At 46.5% G+C, this 17,233-nt stretch overlaps 1 protein-coding gene and 2 pseudogenes across 1 annotated transcript; 2 read left to right on the top strand and 1 right to left on the bottom strand.

The window, feature by feature from the left end:
• Positions 1 to 226: 226 nt before the first annotated feature.
• On the top strand, positions 227 to 4,796 carry LOC6604154 (annotated as a pseudogene).
• A 6,746-nt stretch (positions 4,797 to 11,542) lies between these two features.
• LOC113566851 lies at positions 11,543 to 11,932 on the bottom strand. The gene has a single exon (XM_026994014.1). It carries the CDS (start codon positions 11,930 to 11,932, stop codon positions 11,543 to 11,545), a length of 390 nt encoding a protein of 129 aa, XP_026849815.1.
• A 1,763-nt stretch (positions 11,933 to 13,695) lies between these two features.
• Positions 13,696 to 16,741, top strand: LOC113566850 (annotated as a pseudogene).
• The last annotated feature ends 492 nt before the right edge of the window (positions 16,742 to 17,233 follow it).

Below are 17,233 nucleotides of genomic sequence, written 5' to 3'. Positions count from 1 at the left end.
GGCGCTACAGACTGTAATCACAAATGGGAATATCAATAACCGGGCGAAAGGGCTGCACACGAGTATGTCCACTTCCGGGCCGAGTCTTATGCCGACGCCTCCCTTGGCCCCCTTCGCACAGGTAGTCTTGACCCTGTTTACATATCGGGGCTTGCTCGGGTTGCCCGTGTGGCAAGGGATTGAAATCGGAGGCGTACCCCAACCAGCGCCCAAAAGAGCCCTGAAAATGGATGCTTCTACGGATTCTGGATCAGGTATAATGGGTCGTGGATCGTGGATGATGACGCTTTTGTTGTGTTGTTTTGATCACTGATCACTGAATCAATAAGAGTACAGTGAATATTTAATGATTCATTTGTTGCCGCTTCTGGTGGATTCCGTGCCTCCGAAGTGCGTATGCGGGGGCCTGCAATTGGTGGCAACAAAGGCCCCACGGCTGCCACAATCGCTGCTGCAGCGGAAATGTTTTGCTGCTGCTGCTCCGGCTGCTGCTGCTGATGCTGGTCGGTAAAGTCGAAGGATCCCATGGATCCGAAAATACCCCGCGAAAGGGTGAATGGGGAACGTGGATTATTAATAGTTGGATTCATCTTATTCCAGCACCTGTGAGGAAATATTCGTTCATGGGCTTTGTTTTGTATTTGAATTTTTATTTACTTTATGTTCCCTGTACTTTCGATATTTGTACTGAATGATTCCCAGAGCCAGTTCTGAACGGCTCCAAGTGATAGTTCAGGGCCCACTTCGATGTTGTGTTCCTAACAGATTCTCCCTTCTTTTCAGGTCTCCCCACCCCACCCCACAACGCCACAAAAATATTTCAAAACTTCGCGCCGCCCACTTCCGCCCCACAAAGAACGAAAATCTGTGGCATCCACGTTTTTAAAGATACGATAAAACCAAAAAAGGCAGAATCGTAGAGGATGTTTATATGTTCTAGAATGTAAAATCTCAACCAGATCGTATAATTATTATAGCCAGAATCAAGAATACAATTTTATTTTTCCTCGCTCTGTCTTCCTCAAACACACAGGTTTCATGGTCGGTTTTGCCAATTGCGAAATATGAGTTCAAGGATCTCAGAACCTATAAGAGCCAGAGCAACCAAATTTGGTATCCATACTCCTGTGATATCGGACCTTGACTGTTTCGTGTCCAAATTTCGGCACACCCCCTTCCGCCCCCGCAAAGGACGAAAATCCACAAATCTCAGAGACTATTATCGCTAGATTAACAAAATTTGGTATCCGCACTTCTGTTAGATCTCACTATAAAACCTATATTTCAGAATTTCTCCCCCACCCCCTTCCGCACCCACAAAGGACGAAAATCTGTTATATTCACAATATTGCACATTCGAGAAAACTAAAAACGCAGAATCATAGATAGTGACCATATCTATCAGATCGCTGAATCTGGATCAGATCGGATCATTTTTGTAGCCAAAAGCAAGAAATCAATTTGCAGTGGCTACGCAGCGCCCGACGTCACGCTCTGACTGATTTTCTGTCTCTCTCGCACGCACTCTTTGTCGTGTCGTTTAATATTAGCGGCCTCTGCCGGAGGAGAGCCATACTGACTAAGTATCGGGTATAAATGTAGAGTTGCGGTGTCCGCAGCAACTCACAACGTTCCCCCTCGTTTTAAATTTGGTTGTTGCGGTTAGGCAGAATCTCTTCACGAACTCTCGCCATTTTGCTGCCACTTGTCATGAGAATTGGAAAAAACATTGAAACAAGGAAAGGATCTGCCACCACTAATGGTAATAATTGCACCTTGGCTATCATCTTTTCACGCAATGATCAGAATTATAGAACAAATTGTCTACATCCATGTTTAGCTAAACTTTTGTTTTCTCCGTTTTTTTCTTACTCACTCATATTAAAACCAAATTTAATCCATCAATAAGTAAAACGATTACCTGGGAAAAGATTATAAATAAATGAGCTTGTGACTACTTAGAATTTAGACGGATTGCTCCTTATCGGTGATGTTTGACTGAATTAAGCATTTTGGCTGATATACTCGACTCGAGAGCTGACACACTGATAATTTTATCGCCAGATTTCCCTCGAAACATTCCTATAAAATCACAGTCAAAAGGTGCAATGCCTTCAATCGAAAAAGTATTAGCATGGTGAACGTTTTAAGCGGACTGTCTGCGGACTGGTACTTGTCAGTGCCGCACAACTGAAAGACGGAGATGTCCTGCAAGATTACCAGCGTTTAAAAAGTCTCCGCCCGCTGGGAAGTTTGCCGAAAACTTCCGTATGAATTGCTCCCGGACTTGGATCTTTTCCACCCCCGAATACCCAGTCAGGAGGATCTGTTGTGTTTCGCGGACATGGCTCAGTTCATGCAGGCGCTCACTACTGGAAAATTATGGGAAAATTATACTTAAGAGTAAGTAAATAATGAAAATTATATTCAAGTCAATGAGAACTGAAGTTGACGAATTTTGTGAGCAGTGATCGATGCTTGGGGCTCGATTCCCTCAGGAGTGCTGTCCGGCAATGTCTACCATCTGGGTAACTTCGATGAGTCAAGATCAGCGAGGAGATCACCAGTAGTCACAGCATACATGGAAAGTACTGTTTTCTAATTGTACCCGCCGTATCCATTTCGATCAAGATCGCATCTTGCTTTCCGGCTTCCTGCTCTGCGGCACATATGGATACGTTTCTGGAGCAGTTAATGCAGAATTTGTTGAACTCAAGCAGCACAAATATAAAATTTAGCGAGGCCAGCTATCAGACAAGTGAATCGAAACCTTGGGATGGAATGACCATTTTCACAGTGTAAGTTAGACCTTATCATAATCAATTTCTGTGACTCATACTATGGATTGCAGTGTACTTCTTGGCTTGATGGGTACTATCGTGGGTCTATGCACGCTCTACGACTACTTTCTGAGCCAGGATCAGAGTTAGGACCGGAGAGAACGGAATGATTTACAGAATGATTTAACTCGTATTTTGCCTACCAGGTAGTATCTCTGTGACTGTGAAGATGTGCTCGGCACGGTCAAGTTCCCGTGCCATCTTCCGCATTGTCGACAGCAAATCGAATCCGAACGTGATCAGTTGTCTTGATGGAATCCGCTGCATGTCCCTATTCTGTGTTGTTTTTGACCATGAATACATATATTCGCTAATTTCTCCAAATATAAATACCTTCAATATGATTTCGGTTTTAGTGGCCTCATGCTTGTATGTGCAAAAACCATTCAGCTCTGTTTTTTTGTTTGCTAGTGGGTCGCGGAATCCTTTTCCAGCTTTATTATCCACGGATTTTTTTCGGTTGATTCCTTTTTCTTTATTGGTGGCCTACTAGTGGCTACGGTTGCTCTTCGCTCAATGGATAAGTAAGTGTTTGAGATATTTTGTATCCATCGAGAATTATTGCCAATTTTCTTACAGATCCAAAGGAAAACTGAATGTGCCGCTTATGTATCTTCATCGTATTATACGGATCGTGCCGATACTTGCAATAGCAATCCTAGTTTACATAAAGCTGACGCCCATTGTTTCTGGGGGACCTTATTTTAAAGGTGGATTCCATGGTACCGCCGCCTATGAAAAGGGCTGGTTCTGGACGCTGCTCTTCGTGCAGAATTATGCTACAAGCAATATTGTAAGTCATAGATCTACTCTTATTACCATTTGTACGATAATCGTTTTCAGTGCCTGGATCACACATGGTACTGGGCAGTGGATATGCAGCTTTATATAATCTCTCCGCTTCTGCTGATTGCACTGTATAAGTGGGGCAAAAAGGCAGCAGCTGGCATCGCGGTTCTTGTTCTCCTACTATCGTCCTGCCTCTTTACCACGATGATAGTCAACAAATACTCATTGCTCTTCAAGTAGGTCCACGATGCTTCTGTTTGTCGTTGGAGTTCTTCAACCCCATTTAATTGCAGGAATGGAACCGAAGGAGGTGCCGGAAGGAAACTGTATTCTGCCACACATACTCATTCGGCACCTTGGCTGATTGCATTTCTTTTTGGATATTTTCTTCACCTGAATTGTAGGAAGAAGTTCCAAATAAGCCGGATTTTGGTATGGTCTGGATGGGTTCTTAGTCTGGCCATGATCTTCACCTCGATGTTTGCCCTGTACCCTGCGACCCAATAGAGTGCTCCACCCCTGTCCACCCTCAAGGAGTTTCTGTACTACACGCTTACCAGAGTGGGCTGGCCCTTAGCCCTGTGTTGGATCGTCTTTGCCTGCATGCAGGGCCATGGCGGTCTGGCCAACAGTTTCCTATCCTCGCCATTGTGGCAGCCTCTCTCGAGACTCTCCTATTCCGTGTACATCTGACACCTTTTCGTACAGGAAGTCAACAGTAGAAGCGTTCGTACTAATACTTATTTCTCGGACAAATTGTAGTAGGTTTTGTTTCTAGTAGTTGATGGTTGCTTATTTTTAACTAACCTCATTGATGATTTTCAGATGCAGAAATTTTGGTCTGACTTTGGGATCACTATTTTCATTTCGTATCTGCTTTACGTTGTCATTGAGGCTCCTTTTGGCGGACTCGATAATCTTCTACGATCCCGGGAGAAAAGTGTTTTGAAGCCCCAAGCTCCAAGCGAACAAAAGCAATCCTTAGTTGATGTCCAGCAGGGCCAGTTGAATGCCGGAAGTAATCTGGTTGAGTCCGACGTGCCTAAATAAGAAGCCACAGAGACTACTCCAGAATAGTTATAGATGTAAATATCAATATGGGTTTTTTTTCACTCTTATGTAGACATTTTGTAGATTACAAAACCACATAAAAAAGATGTGAGCTTCCGACTACCCACACACTAGACTGATAAGAGTAATTATCAATGATGTTCGGCTGTATCAAGTATTACGCTGTGCTAGTCTGAGTACCTCAGACTACTCAAGACTACCTTACTCAACACAATTGTTTTTATAATCGGCTGGTGGTTCTAGATAGAACAGATGGCAGATGGCGAAACGCCACCAATCGAATTAGCATTAGCATAGGAAGCGTTGTGGGTCCGAGACAGCCCGAGAGCGTTAGAGCTGCTCGGGGACGCTGTTAAGCCGAGTCCGAGAGATAGCGACATAAGGAGACGAAATAATTCCACTGCATGCGCATATGCGGTAGCAAATGATCTTTGCAGTGCAAACGACAACACCAAAATGCATTTCCTTTGGACCGCACCACTGGCAATAATTTAAAATATTTAAGCTGCTTGATCTGACATACTCCCCCCGTTGGAAGCCTGACTTTCAACAGCAACAGCATTTGGCAGTAGGCACAGCTTGTTGACGGCGCGCTTTGTGATTCCAGATGACGTCTTCAGCACAGCAACTCGGGAAACGCCATCTCGTCCAGGCAAAAGCTCGACCACTCTCGCCAGTGGTCACTTCATGGGAGGAAGATTCTCATCCTTGACAAGAACCAAATCGGCGACAGCTAAACTAGGCTTCACAGTGCGCCACTTTGAGCGCTGCTGCAGTGACGTTATGTACTCCTCCTTCCACCGGGACCAAAGGAGCTGCTGCAGGTACGAAACGCGCTGCCAGCCGTCCAGGCGATCGAAGTTTAGCTGCGTGACGTCAGGCTCAGCGAACGAAGCAGGAGGGCCACCATTCAAGAAATGCGCTGGAGTTAGAACGTCTAGATCGGCAGGGCTCTCTGAAATTGAAACTAAAGGTCTTGAATTAATCACTGCCGTGATGTGGCACAACCGCGTCCGCAGCTCGTCAAATCCAAGAACCGAGTTGCCTATCGCACGGTAGAAGTGGTACTTGGCCGTCTTCACTGCAGCCTCCCATAGACCACCAAAATGAGGGGAGCGCGGAGGAATGAAATGCCAGTCTATAGCCTCGACCAAGCAAAAATCCAGCAGCGCCTTCTGATGGTCATCGCTGAGGACCAGGCGCTTTAATTCCATCAGCTCATTCTTAGCGCCGACAAAATTGGTTGCGTTGTCTGACCAAATTTGCCGCGGCTTTCGTCTAGTACATATGAAGTGCCTTAGTCCATGTAGAAAAGCAACTGTGGATAAGTCCTTTATAAGCTCCAGATGAACAGCCTTGGTAGCGGAACAAATGAAGATGCAGATGTAGCACTTGATTGGAGCCTTGTTGCGTGCCTCCGGTTTGTAGAAAAACGGCCCACAGAAGTCCACGCCTGTGATCTCAAAGGCATGAGAACCATCGAGCCGCTCCTTTGGAAGATCCGCCATAATATGCTCCAATACCCTGGGCTTCAGTCGAAAGCATCTTACGCACTTGCTTACTGCCTTGTTTACCGTCTTCCTCCCCCCAATAGGCCAATATTGGGAACGAATTAGTCCAATCAAAGCTCGAGGACCAGCGTGCAGATTCCGCTCATGAAAATGGGAGATTATTGCAAGAGTCAGTGGATGGCTGCTGGGCAAGATGATTGGATGACGGCCATCAAATTCCAACGAAGAGCTTTTCAGTCGACCATCTACCCTGAGAAGTCCAAACTGATCCATGAATGGCGATAACGATGCGATTGAGCTCGATGAGGAGACTGCTCCCCTTGCCCGCAGTGACTTCATGTCCTCCCATAGATGAGTACGCTGGACTAGTCGTAGCAATACCTGGGTTCCATGTTCAATGTCTGAGACAGTGAGACCGGGGCGCCGAATTCGGTTGCAAAACTTGTGAATGTATCCGAAAACGCGTTGCAAAGAAGCAAATGAATTCGCATACTTGGAATCAGCAATAATGTCCATGTAGGGCGATTTGAGCAGAAGAGCCTTCCGACGAAGTTCAAGGGCTGGCTTATCAGGTAGCACAGTGGGTGGCCAGTCATCTGAGGAGCCGCAAAGAAATGGAGGACCATGAGCCCAAAGAGGTGACTCATTCAGCTCAGTCGGATGAGCCCCTCGAGACAGAATTCCATTCGCCATTCCATTTTTTCGGTCATTTCCTGAATCGTTGACACTCTATTTGCAACAAAAATATTAAATCTTGACGGCTCGTCCCGAATCCAAGAGAGCGCAACGGCAGAATCACACCAACAGTAACACCTTCCCTTGAATACATTCATTCCAGCTATCTCAGATATGAGCCTAGCCAGCAACTCCGCTCCACAAAGCTCCAACTTTGGTACTGTAAGTGTCTTCAAAGGAGCCACACGAGATTTGGCACACAGTAAGTGACTGCTGGAATGCTGACCCTTGGACACGACAAAAATGCATGCACCATAAGCCTCGTTGCTGGCATCGCAAAATCCGTGAATTTCCAGCGTAGAGTCTGGAAGGACTACAAGCCGAGGAAATTCAAGTCGACGAATCTGACCAAACCTGGTGCATATTTCCTGCCACTCGGTGTTCAGTGCGACTGGAAGGCTTTCATCCCAGGACAACTTCTCTTGGCACAAACGCTGGAGAAAGATTTTGGATTTAGTAATTACGGGACCAGCTAGTCCGAGAGGATCGTAGAATCGCGCTATGGATGACAAAACAGAGCGCCAGCAGGAATTCAAAGAAGATTGAAGGGCCGAGAGCGAAAATAATAGTAGATCAGAAACCGGATCCCACGCAAGTCCTAAAGTTTTAGTCACATGGCTGCCATCGTCGCAAAGAGTAACACGAGCAATAGATAACTTATGGATAACTTATGTGGTTGATGACACTGGTTGAGATGGCAATTAGTTTAGATCTTTGAATGCTATATTAGTTGGTGATTGCACTGATAGATTATTTATTGCACAATCACGTCGGGGTCACCAAATGTTAAGCTATTAGGCGTTTTTAATAACTGTTGCAATTTGAAGTTAATGAAAGTCGAGAGGGTGTTATAATTCACAATTTATTTGCATATGTAAACCTACTTATCGCGTATGTACATATGGCAATGATTGGGCGAACGATTGATGCGAGGATGTTAATCTAATAGCTGCGACGATTAGCTCAAAACTGCCCATGCAAGGGCTGAAGGGCCAATCTGCCGGGCCCTATGCAGCAAGCTTAGACGCGAGCGAGAGCGTATGATAGCCCGAGAGCGTTAGAGCTGCTCGGGGACGCTGTTAAGCCGAGTCCGAGAGATTGCGACATAAGGAGACGAAAGAATTCCGCTGCATGCGCATATGCGGTAGCAAATGATCTTTGCAGTGGGGGCATTGGAAACGACAAAACCAAAATGCATTTCCTTTGGGCCGCACCACTGGCAATAATTTAAAATATTTAAGCTGCTTGACCCGACATAAATAATTCGACGATATATTATAAAGTTTTGTTTGTATATTTCCAAAATAAAACGAGGGGGAACGTTGTGAGTTGCTGCGGACACCGCAACTCTACAGTTATACCCGATACTAAGTCAGTATGGCTCTCCTCCGGCAGACGCCGCTACAAACAAGTAAGAAGGCACGGGTTGGGTCTTGTACTGGTATGCTAATATGCTTTATTGGTATCTTAAGTCTATCCTACGCTATTCCGACTCCGGTGCTGGTTCTCCTCTTGGTTCTCCTCTGTGGTTCGATGAGCGTGTCGCTCCCTGGGCCCCCCACGGCGTCGCCAAGCGTGGCACCGCCGGCTCTACTGACTGGGGCTAGCGATTCTTGGCACGTGGCCCAAATCCGCCTCTCAGTCAGGCGCCTGACGCGTTCGATCTCACTCGACTCACTTGGCTTTTCGGCCCGAGGGTGCCTCACTCCTGGTGGGATGCGCTTCAAGCGTGGCACCGTTGGTTCAAGGGATTGGGGTCTTTGGCTCTTGGCTGCACGCTCGAGTCCGCCTCTCAATCCTCACACAACGCGTTCGCTTTCTAAAGTTCTTTTCCCTTCGCTTGGTCTCACTCTTGTGGCTCACTATTCACTTCACTCTTGCTAGCTCCGTTTGCTGACTCTCCCCGTTCCTGGTCGCGGCCCTCCTCTTATAGGCTCGCTTCTGCGTCGGCGCCGCCGATGCCGCCTGGCGCTAACGGCACTTTCCGCCATGCGGTGCCCGTATTTTTCCATCGGCGTTCCTTCATTCCCTTGTCGCTTTCCAACGGGACCTGGCTGGTGGCGTGATCTCATGACCATATTTGGTCATGCGCTGGGCCACAGCCGGCCCGATCCCGTCATCCCGCTGCTCTCTCTCCAGGGGTCCTCCCCTCTCATCTTGGTTCCCCGGGAGAGCTCTCCTCGGGAATTCGCCGCCTCCGGATATCCCCGGATAACGGCCGTTAGCGCTTAACCCTATACTGCCCCCTACTTGTGGGAATACCTTTCCTCACACTTCCCCCTTTCTTTTATTGGCGGAAAACCCCGGTTTTCCGCGTCCCAGGTTTGCTTTGTTCTCGACCCGGGTGCTTCTTTTGCTTCTTTTGCCCCGCCCGATATAGGGTATGGTCGCTATTCTGACCTACTCGATATGACACAGCGTTGCCCTTACGCTCCACTCGATAAAGCGTAAGGTCGTTTTTGTGATCTACTCGATATGTCGCAGCGTGCGTATTCTACTTCCGGATAGCGAATTCCTCAATGGACTGGAAACGTACTATTTTCTCGCGATGCCGGGTGTTTTCTTTGTTTTTCTTGTGCGCGTCTGGTTTTCCCTACTGCCCTTCGCTGGCGCGCATGCCTTCCGCCGGCCCTCTGGATGCTTCGGGTAAGTTTTCCTCCCGCTTTCACGCCTTCCGCCGCCTTCATTCAAGCTTTACCGATCATTTCTAGCGATGCCCCGCTGTTCCTCTGATGCAAGGTATGACCCTGTTTTTATACCCGATACTCAAAATGAGTATTGGGGTATATTAGATTTGTGGTAAAAGTGGATGTGTGTAACGTCCAGAAGGATTCGTTTCCGACCCCATAAAGTATATCAGCATCAATAGCCGAGTCGATTGAGTCATGTCTGTCTGTCCATCTGTCCGTCTGTCCGTCCGTCCGTCTGTCCGTCTGTCCGTCCGTCCGTCTGTCCGTCCCCTTCAGCGCCTAATGCTCAAAGACTATAAGAGCCAGAGCAACGATGTTTTGGATCCAGACTTCTGTGATATGTCACTGCTACAAAAATATTTCAAAACTTTGCCCCGCCCACTTCCGCCCCCACAAAGGGCGAAAATCTGTGGCATCCACAATTTTAAAGATACGAGAAAACCAAAAACGCAGAATCGTAGAGAATGACGATATCTTTTAGACTACGGAATCTGAATTGGAACGTATTATTATTATAGCCAGCATCAAGAAAACAATTAACAAAAAAAAACATTTTGAGTATCGGGTATACAAATTATACTCTTCCAAGTAATCTCTTCCATTGTCTATACTTATTGTATTCTTTGTTCTCGTACTATAATTATCATGTCAGAACACGATCGGCAACTAAAACCGAAAAGAAATTGGTTGATTATTTACATAGAACATATTTTATACGAAATTATACGTAAGCGCCAGAGGTTGTATCGCAGTCGATGACTGCAGTAGGGATTTTCTCCGTTTTGTTTTTTTTTGCATCTGTTTGCAAAATGAGTATTGGGGTATATTAGATTTGTGGTAAAAGTGGATGTGTGTAACGTCCAGAAGGAATCGTTTCCGACGCCATAAAGTATATATATTCTTGATCAGCATCAATAGCCGAGTCGATTGAGCCCTGTCTGTCTGTCCGTCTGTCCGTCCGTCCATCCGTCCGTCCGTCTGTCCGTCCTCTTCAGCGCCTAATGCTCAAAGACTATAAGAGCTGCTGGGGCGCTACAGACTGTAATCACAAATGGGAATATCAATAACCGGGCGAAAGGGCTGCACACGAGTATGTCCACTTCCGGGCCGAGTCTTATGCCGACGCCTCCCTTGGCCCCCTTCGCACAGGTAGTCTTGACCCTGTTTACATATCGGGGCTTGCTCGGGTTGCCCGTGTGGCAAGGGATTGAAATCGGAGGCGTACCCCAACCAGCGCCCAAAAGAGCCCTGAAAATGGATGCTTCTACGGATTCTGGATCAGGTATAATGGGTCGTGGATCGTGGATGATGACGCTTTTGTTGTGTTGTTTTGATCACTGATCACTGAATCAATAAGAGTACAGTGAATATTTAATGATTCATTTGTTGCCGCTTCTGGTGGATTCCGTGCCTCCGAAGTGCGTATGCGGGGGCCTGCAATTGGTGGCAACAAAGGCCCCACGGCTGCCACAATCGCTGCTGCAGCGGAAATGTTTTGCTGCTGCTGCATGCTCTCCTCCTCCGATTATTATTGAATAAATTGCAGAACAAATATGCAGCGAAATAAAAATAATAATAAATGCAATCACGGGGATGAACGATGAGCAATTGGACTCCCGTCCAAACGGAACGGATCGTAATATGCATAAACGATATATCTGATCGACTGGAAACTCTTGTTTGAATTTGACTTTGAATTTCGAATATTTCGGCATATATTTTCATTGCGGCCAAAAACGGAGAGACGATTCCGTGCATTACGATTCTGGCATCAACGAAAATAGATGCCCAAATGGAAGTGCAAACATCTCTGAGGGGAGGAGTGGAGTGTCGGGCGTGTGGACGTTTGTCTTCTGTCAGTGTGTGATTGGATACTGCTTGCTGCTTTCTGCTCGATGGCTTCCCCCTAGATCACGAGGTGCAGGCGTATCTGGAACACCAGCTCCTCGACGGTCTTCTTCAGGAGCGCCGCCAAAGACAGGATGAATCCCAGGAGGCTGAGGGAGAACAGCCAGGGAGTGGTCATGAGCACGGCAAAGAAGACGAGCGTCTCGTCGCCCCGGGCATTGGCCATGCGCCACAGCAACTGGCGCTGGATGGTGCGCAGCTTGAACTTGCTGTTCCACAATCGGAGGCGCATCGAGCCGACGGTTTCGTTGACGACCACAGTCTTCTCGACCAGCCAGAACACCGCGCAGCACAGCATCTGCAGCACCAGCAGCACGACCTTGACCACAGCAGTCTCCAAGACGAGGTGGTACAAGGCCACCATGCGCTGACTGTGCTCCGGCTGCATGGTGGAGAGCACGACTGCGCCGAGGGACTCCAGCGGAGAGACCCTGGGGGAAGGGCCGTCGGAGAGCTCCTCCCACTCCGAGTCCGACTCGGTGCGCTCTATCGAGCTGAACTCGCTCTGGCCCTGACAGGAGCACGACTCCTCCTCTTGGTCCTCCTCGGTGGGCATCGAGTAGTCGCCCTCGTAGTCGCCGTCGTAGCGGCCGTCGGAGTACTCTTTGTGCGGGCCGTCGTAGTAGTCTCCGCGACTGTCCGGAGAAGCGCCGCCTGTCCAGAGGGAGCTCAACACGGGCGGTGGTCCCATCGATGCCATCTGTGGCACAGCATTGAATCTGCAGGGGAGCCGGGGGTAAGTTATGTCCTAGGGGGAAGGGGAGTCTGAGCTGCTGCCGCTCACCCATCTGAATCACCCATCGGAGGGAAGGTGGGGGGGTGTGCGCGACCTATTGGACCCATTGGGCGCGAAAGCAGTCCTAGGAAGGGCATCGCATTGAGTCCATTCTTGTCGCCGGAACCTTCGGGGGGGACCTGCAGCTCCGGCTGCTGCTGCTGATGCTGGTCGGTAAAGTCGAAGGATCCCATGGATCCGAAAATACCCCGCGAAAGGGTGAATGGGGAACGTGGATTATTAATAGTTGGATTCATCTTATTCCAGCACCTGTGAGGAAATATTCGTTCATGGGCTTTGTTTTGTATTTGAATTTTTATTTACTTTATGTTCCCTGTACTTTCGATATTTGTACTGAATGATTCCCAGAGCCAGTTCTGAACGGCTCCAAGTGATAGTTCAGGGCCCACTTCGATGTTGTGTTCCTAACAGATTCTCCCTTCTTTTCAGGTCTCCCCACCCCACCCCACAACGCCACAAAAATATTTCAAAACTTCGCGCCGCCCACTTCCGCCCCACAAAGAACGAAAATCTGTGGCATCCACGTTTTTAAAGATACGATAAAACCAAAAAAGGCAGAATCGTAGAGGATGTTTATATGTTCTAGAATGTAAAATCTCAACCAGATCGTATAATTATTATAGCCAGAATCAAGAATACAATTTTATTTTTCCTCGCTCTGTCTCTCTCAAACACACAGGTTTCATGGTCGGTTTTGCCAATTGCAAAATATGAGTTCAAGGATCTCAGAACCTATAAGAGCCAGAGCAACCAAATTTGGTATCCATACTCCTGTGATATCGGACCTTGACTGTTTCGTGTCCAAATTTCGGCACACCCCCTTCCGCCCCCGCAAAGGACGAAAATCCACAAATCTCAGAGACTATTATCGCTAGAGTAACAAAATTTGGTATCCGCACTTCTGTTAGATCTCACTATAAAACTTATATTTCAGAATTTCTCCCCACCCCCTTCCGCACCCACAAAGGACGAAAATCTGTTATATTCACAATATTGCACATTCGAGAAAACTAAAAACGCAGAATCATAGATAGTGACCATATCTATCAGATCGCTGAATCTGGATCAGATCGGATCATTTTTGTAGCCAAAAGCAAGAAATCAATTTGCAGTGGCTACGCAGCGCCCGACGTCACGCTCTGACTGATTTTCTGTCTCTCTCGCACGCACTCTTTGTCGTGTCGTTTAATATTAGCGGCCTCTGCCGGAGGAGAGCCATACTGACTAAGTATCGGGTATAAATGTAGAGTTGCGGTGTCCGCAGCAACTCACAACGTTCCCCCTCGTTTTAAATTTGGTTGTTGCGGTGAGGCAGAATCTCTTCACGAACTCTCGCCATTTTGCTGCCACTTGTCATGAGAATTGGAAAAAACATTGAAACAAAGAAAGGATCTGCCACCACTAATGGTAATAATTGCACCTTGGCTATCATCTTTTCACGCAATGTTCAGAATTATAGAACAAATTGTCTACATCCATGTTTAGCTAAACTTTTGTTTTCTCCGTTTTTTTCTTACTCACTCATATTAAAACCAAATTTAATCCATCAATAAGTAAAACGATTACCTGGGAAAAAAAAATAAATAAATGAGCTTGTGACTACTTAGAATTTAGACGGATTGCTCCTTATCGGTGATGTACGACTGAATTAAGCATTTTGGCTGATATACTCGACTCGAGAGCTGACACACTGATAATTTTATCGCCAGATTTCCCTCGAAACATTCCTATAAAATCACAGTCAAAAGGTGCAATGCCTTCAATCGAAAAAGTATTAGCATGGTGAACGTTTTAAGCGGACTGTCTGCGGACTGGTACTTGTCAGTGCCGCACAACTGAAAGACGGAGATGTCCTGCAAGATTACCAGCGTTTAAAAAGTCTCCGCCCGCTGGGAAGTTTGCCGAAAACTTCCGTATGAATTGCTCCCGGACTTGGATCTTTTCCACCCCCGAATACCCAGTCAGGAGGATCTGTTGTGTTTCGCGGACATGGCTCAGTTCATGCAGGCGCTCACTACTGGAAAATTATGGGAAAATTATACTTAAGAGTAAGTAAATAATGAAAATTATATTCAAGTCAATGAGAACTGAAGTTGACGAATTTTGTGAGCAGTGATCGATGCTTGGGGCTCCATTCCCTCAGGAGTGCTGTCCGGCAATGTCTACCATCTGGGTAACTTCGATGAGTCAAGATCAGCGAGGAGATCACCAGTAGTCACAGCATACATGGAAAGTACTGTTTTCTAATTGTACCCGCCGTATCCATTTCGATCAAGATCGCATCTTGCTTTCCGGCTTCATGCAGAATTTGTTGAACTCAAGCAGCACAAATATAAAATTTAGCGAGGCCAGCTATCAGACAAGTGAATCGAAACCTTGGGATGGAATGACCATTTTCACAGTGTAAGTTAGACCTTATCATAATCAATTTCTGTGACTCATACTATGGATTGCAGTGTACTTCTTGGCTTGATGGGTACTATCGTGGGTCTATGCACGCTCTACGACTACTTTCTGTGCCAGGATCAGAGTGAGGACCGGAGAGAACGGAATGATTTACAGAATGATTTAACTCGTATTTTGCCTACCAGGTAGTATCTCTGTGACTGTGAAGATGTGCTCGGCACGGTCAAGTTCCCGTGCCATCTTCCGCATTGTCGACAGCAAATCGAATCCGAACGTGATCAGTTGTCTTGATGGAATCCGCTGCATGTCCCTATTCTGTGTTGTTTTTGACCATGAATACATATATTCGCTAATTTCTCCAAATATAAATACCTTCAATATGATTTCGGTTTTAGTGGCCTCATGCTTGTATGTGCAAAAACCATTCAGCTCTGTTTTTTTGTTTGCTAGTGGGTCGCGGAATCCTTTTCCAGCTTTATTATCCACGGATTTTTTTCGGTTGATTCCTTTTTCTTTATTGGTGGCCTACTAGTGGCTACGGTTGCTCTTCGCTCAATGGATAAGTAAGTGTTTGAGATATTTTGTATCCATCGAGAATTATTGCCAATTTTCTTACAGATCCAAAGGAAAACTGAATGTGCCGCTTATGTATCTTCATCGTATTATACGGATCGTGCCGATACTTGCAATAGCAATCCTAGTTTACATAAAGCTGACGCCCATTGTTTCTGGGGGACCTTATTTTAAAGGTGGATTCCATGGTACCGCAGCCTATGAAAAGGGCTGGTTCTGGACGCTGCTCTTCGTGCAGAATTATGCTACAAGCAATATTGTAAGTCATAGATCTACTCTTATTACCATTTGTACGATAATCGTTTTCAGTGCCTGGATCACACATGGTACTGGGCAGTGGATATGCAGCTTTATATAATCTCTCCGCTTCTGCTGATTGCACTGTATAAGTGGGGCAAAAAGGCAGCAGCTGGCATCGCGGTTCTTGTTCTCCTACTATCGTCCTGCCTCTTTGCCACGATGATAGTCAACAAATACTCATTGCTCTTCAAGTAGGTCCACGATGCTTCTGTTTGTCGTTGGAGTTCTTCAACCCCATTTAATTGCAGGAATGGAACCGAAGGAGATGCCGGAAGGAAACTGTATTCTGCCACACATACTCATTCGGCACCTTGGCTGATTGCATTTCTTTTTGGATATTTTCTTCACCTGAATTGTAGGAAGAAGTTCCAAATAAGCCGGATTTTGGTATGGTCTGGATGGGTTCTTAGTCTGGCCATGATCTTCACCTCGATGTTTGCCCTGTACCCTGCGACCCAATAGAGTGCTCCACCCCTGTCCACCCTCAAGGAGTTTCTGTACTACACGCTTACCAGAGTGGGCTGGCCCTTAGCCCTGTGTTGGATCGTCTTTGCCTGCATGCAGGGCCATGGCGGTCTGGCCAACAGTTTCCTATCCTCGCCATTGTGGCAGCCTCTCTCGAGACTCTCCTATTCCGTGTACATCTGACACCTTTTCGTACAGGAAGTCAACAGTAGAAGCGTTCGTACTAATACTTATTTCTCGGACAAATTGTAGTAGGTTTTGTTTCTAGTAGTTGATGGTTGCTTATTTTTAACTAACCTCATTGATGATTTTCAGATGCAGAAATTTTGGTCTGACTTTGGGATCACTATTTTCATTTCGTATCTGCTTTACGTTGTCATTGAGGCTCCTTTTGGCGGACTCGATAATCTTCTACGATCCCGGGAGAAAAGTGTTTTGAAGCCCCAAGCTCCAAGCGAACAAAAGCAATCCTTAGTTGATGTCCAGCAGGGCCAGTTGAATGCCGGAAGTAATCTGGTTGAGTCCGACGTGCCTAAATAAGAAGCCACAGAGACTACTCCAGAATAGTTATAGATGTAAATATCAATATGGGTTTTTTTTCACTCTTATGTAGACATTTTGTAGATTACAAAACCACATAAAAAAGATGTGAGCTTCCGACTACCCACACACTAGACTGATAAGAGTAATTATCAATGATGTTCGGCTGTATCAAGTATTACGCTGTGCTAGTCTGAGTACCTCAGACTACTCAAGACTACCTTACTCAACACAATTGTTTTTATAATCGGCTGGTGGTTCTAGATAGAACAGATGGCAGATGGCGAAACGCCACCAATCGAATTAGCATTAGCATAGGAAGCGTTGTGGGTCCGAGACAGCCCGAGAGCGTTAGAGCTGCTCGGGGACGCTGTTAAGCCGAGTCCGAGAGATAGCGACATAAGGAGACGAAATAATTCCACTGCATGCGCATATGCGGTAGCAAATGATCTTTGCAGTGCAAACGACAACACCAAAATGCATTTCCTTTGGACCGCACCACTGGCAATAATTTAAAATATTTAAGCTGCTTGATCTGACATACTCCCCCCGTTGGAAGCCTGACTTTCAACAGCAACAGCATTTGGCAGTAGGCACAGCTTGTTGACG

Source organism: Drosophila persimilis, unplaced genomic scaffold (assembly GCF_003286085.1).
Source record: "Drosophila persimilis strain 14011-0111.01,24,50 unplaced genomic scaffold, DperRS2 tig00001106-arrow-arrow-pilon, whole genome shotgun sequence".
Lineage (NCBI taxonomy): Eukaryota > Metazoa > Arthropoda > Insecta > Diptera > Drosophilidae > Drosophila > Drosophila persimilis.
This window is presented reverse-complemented; position numbering and strand designations above follow the sequence as displayed.

Bases quoted from the DNA above. Each gene is read 5' to 3' on its own strand.
- LOC113566851 (XM_026994014.1), bottom strand. From the start codon at position 11,932: ATGCAGCCGGAGCACAGTCAGCGCATGGTGGCCTTGTACCACCTCGTC.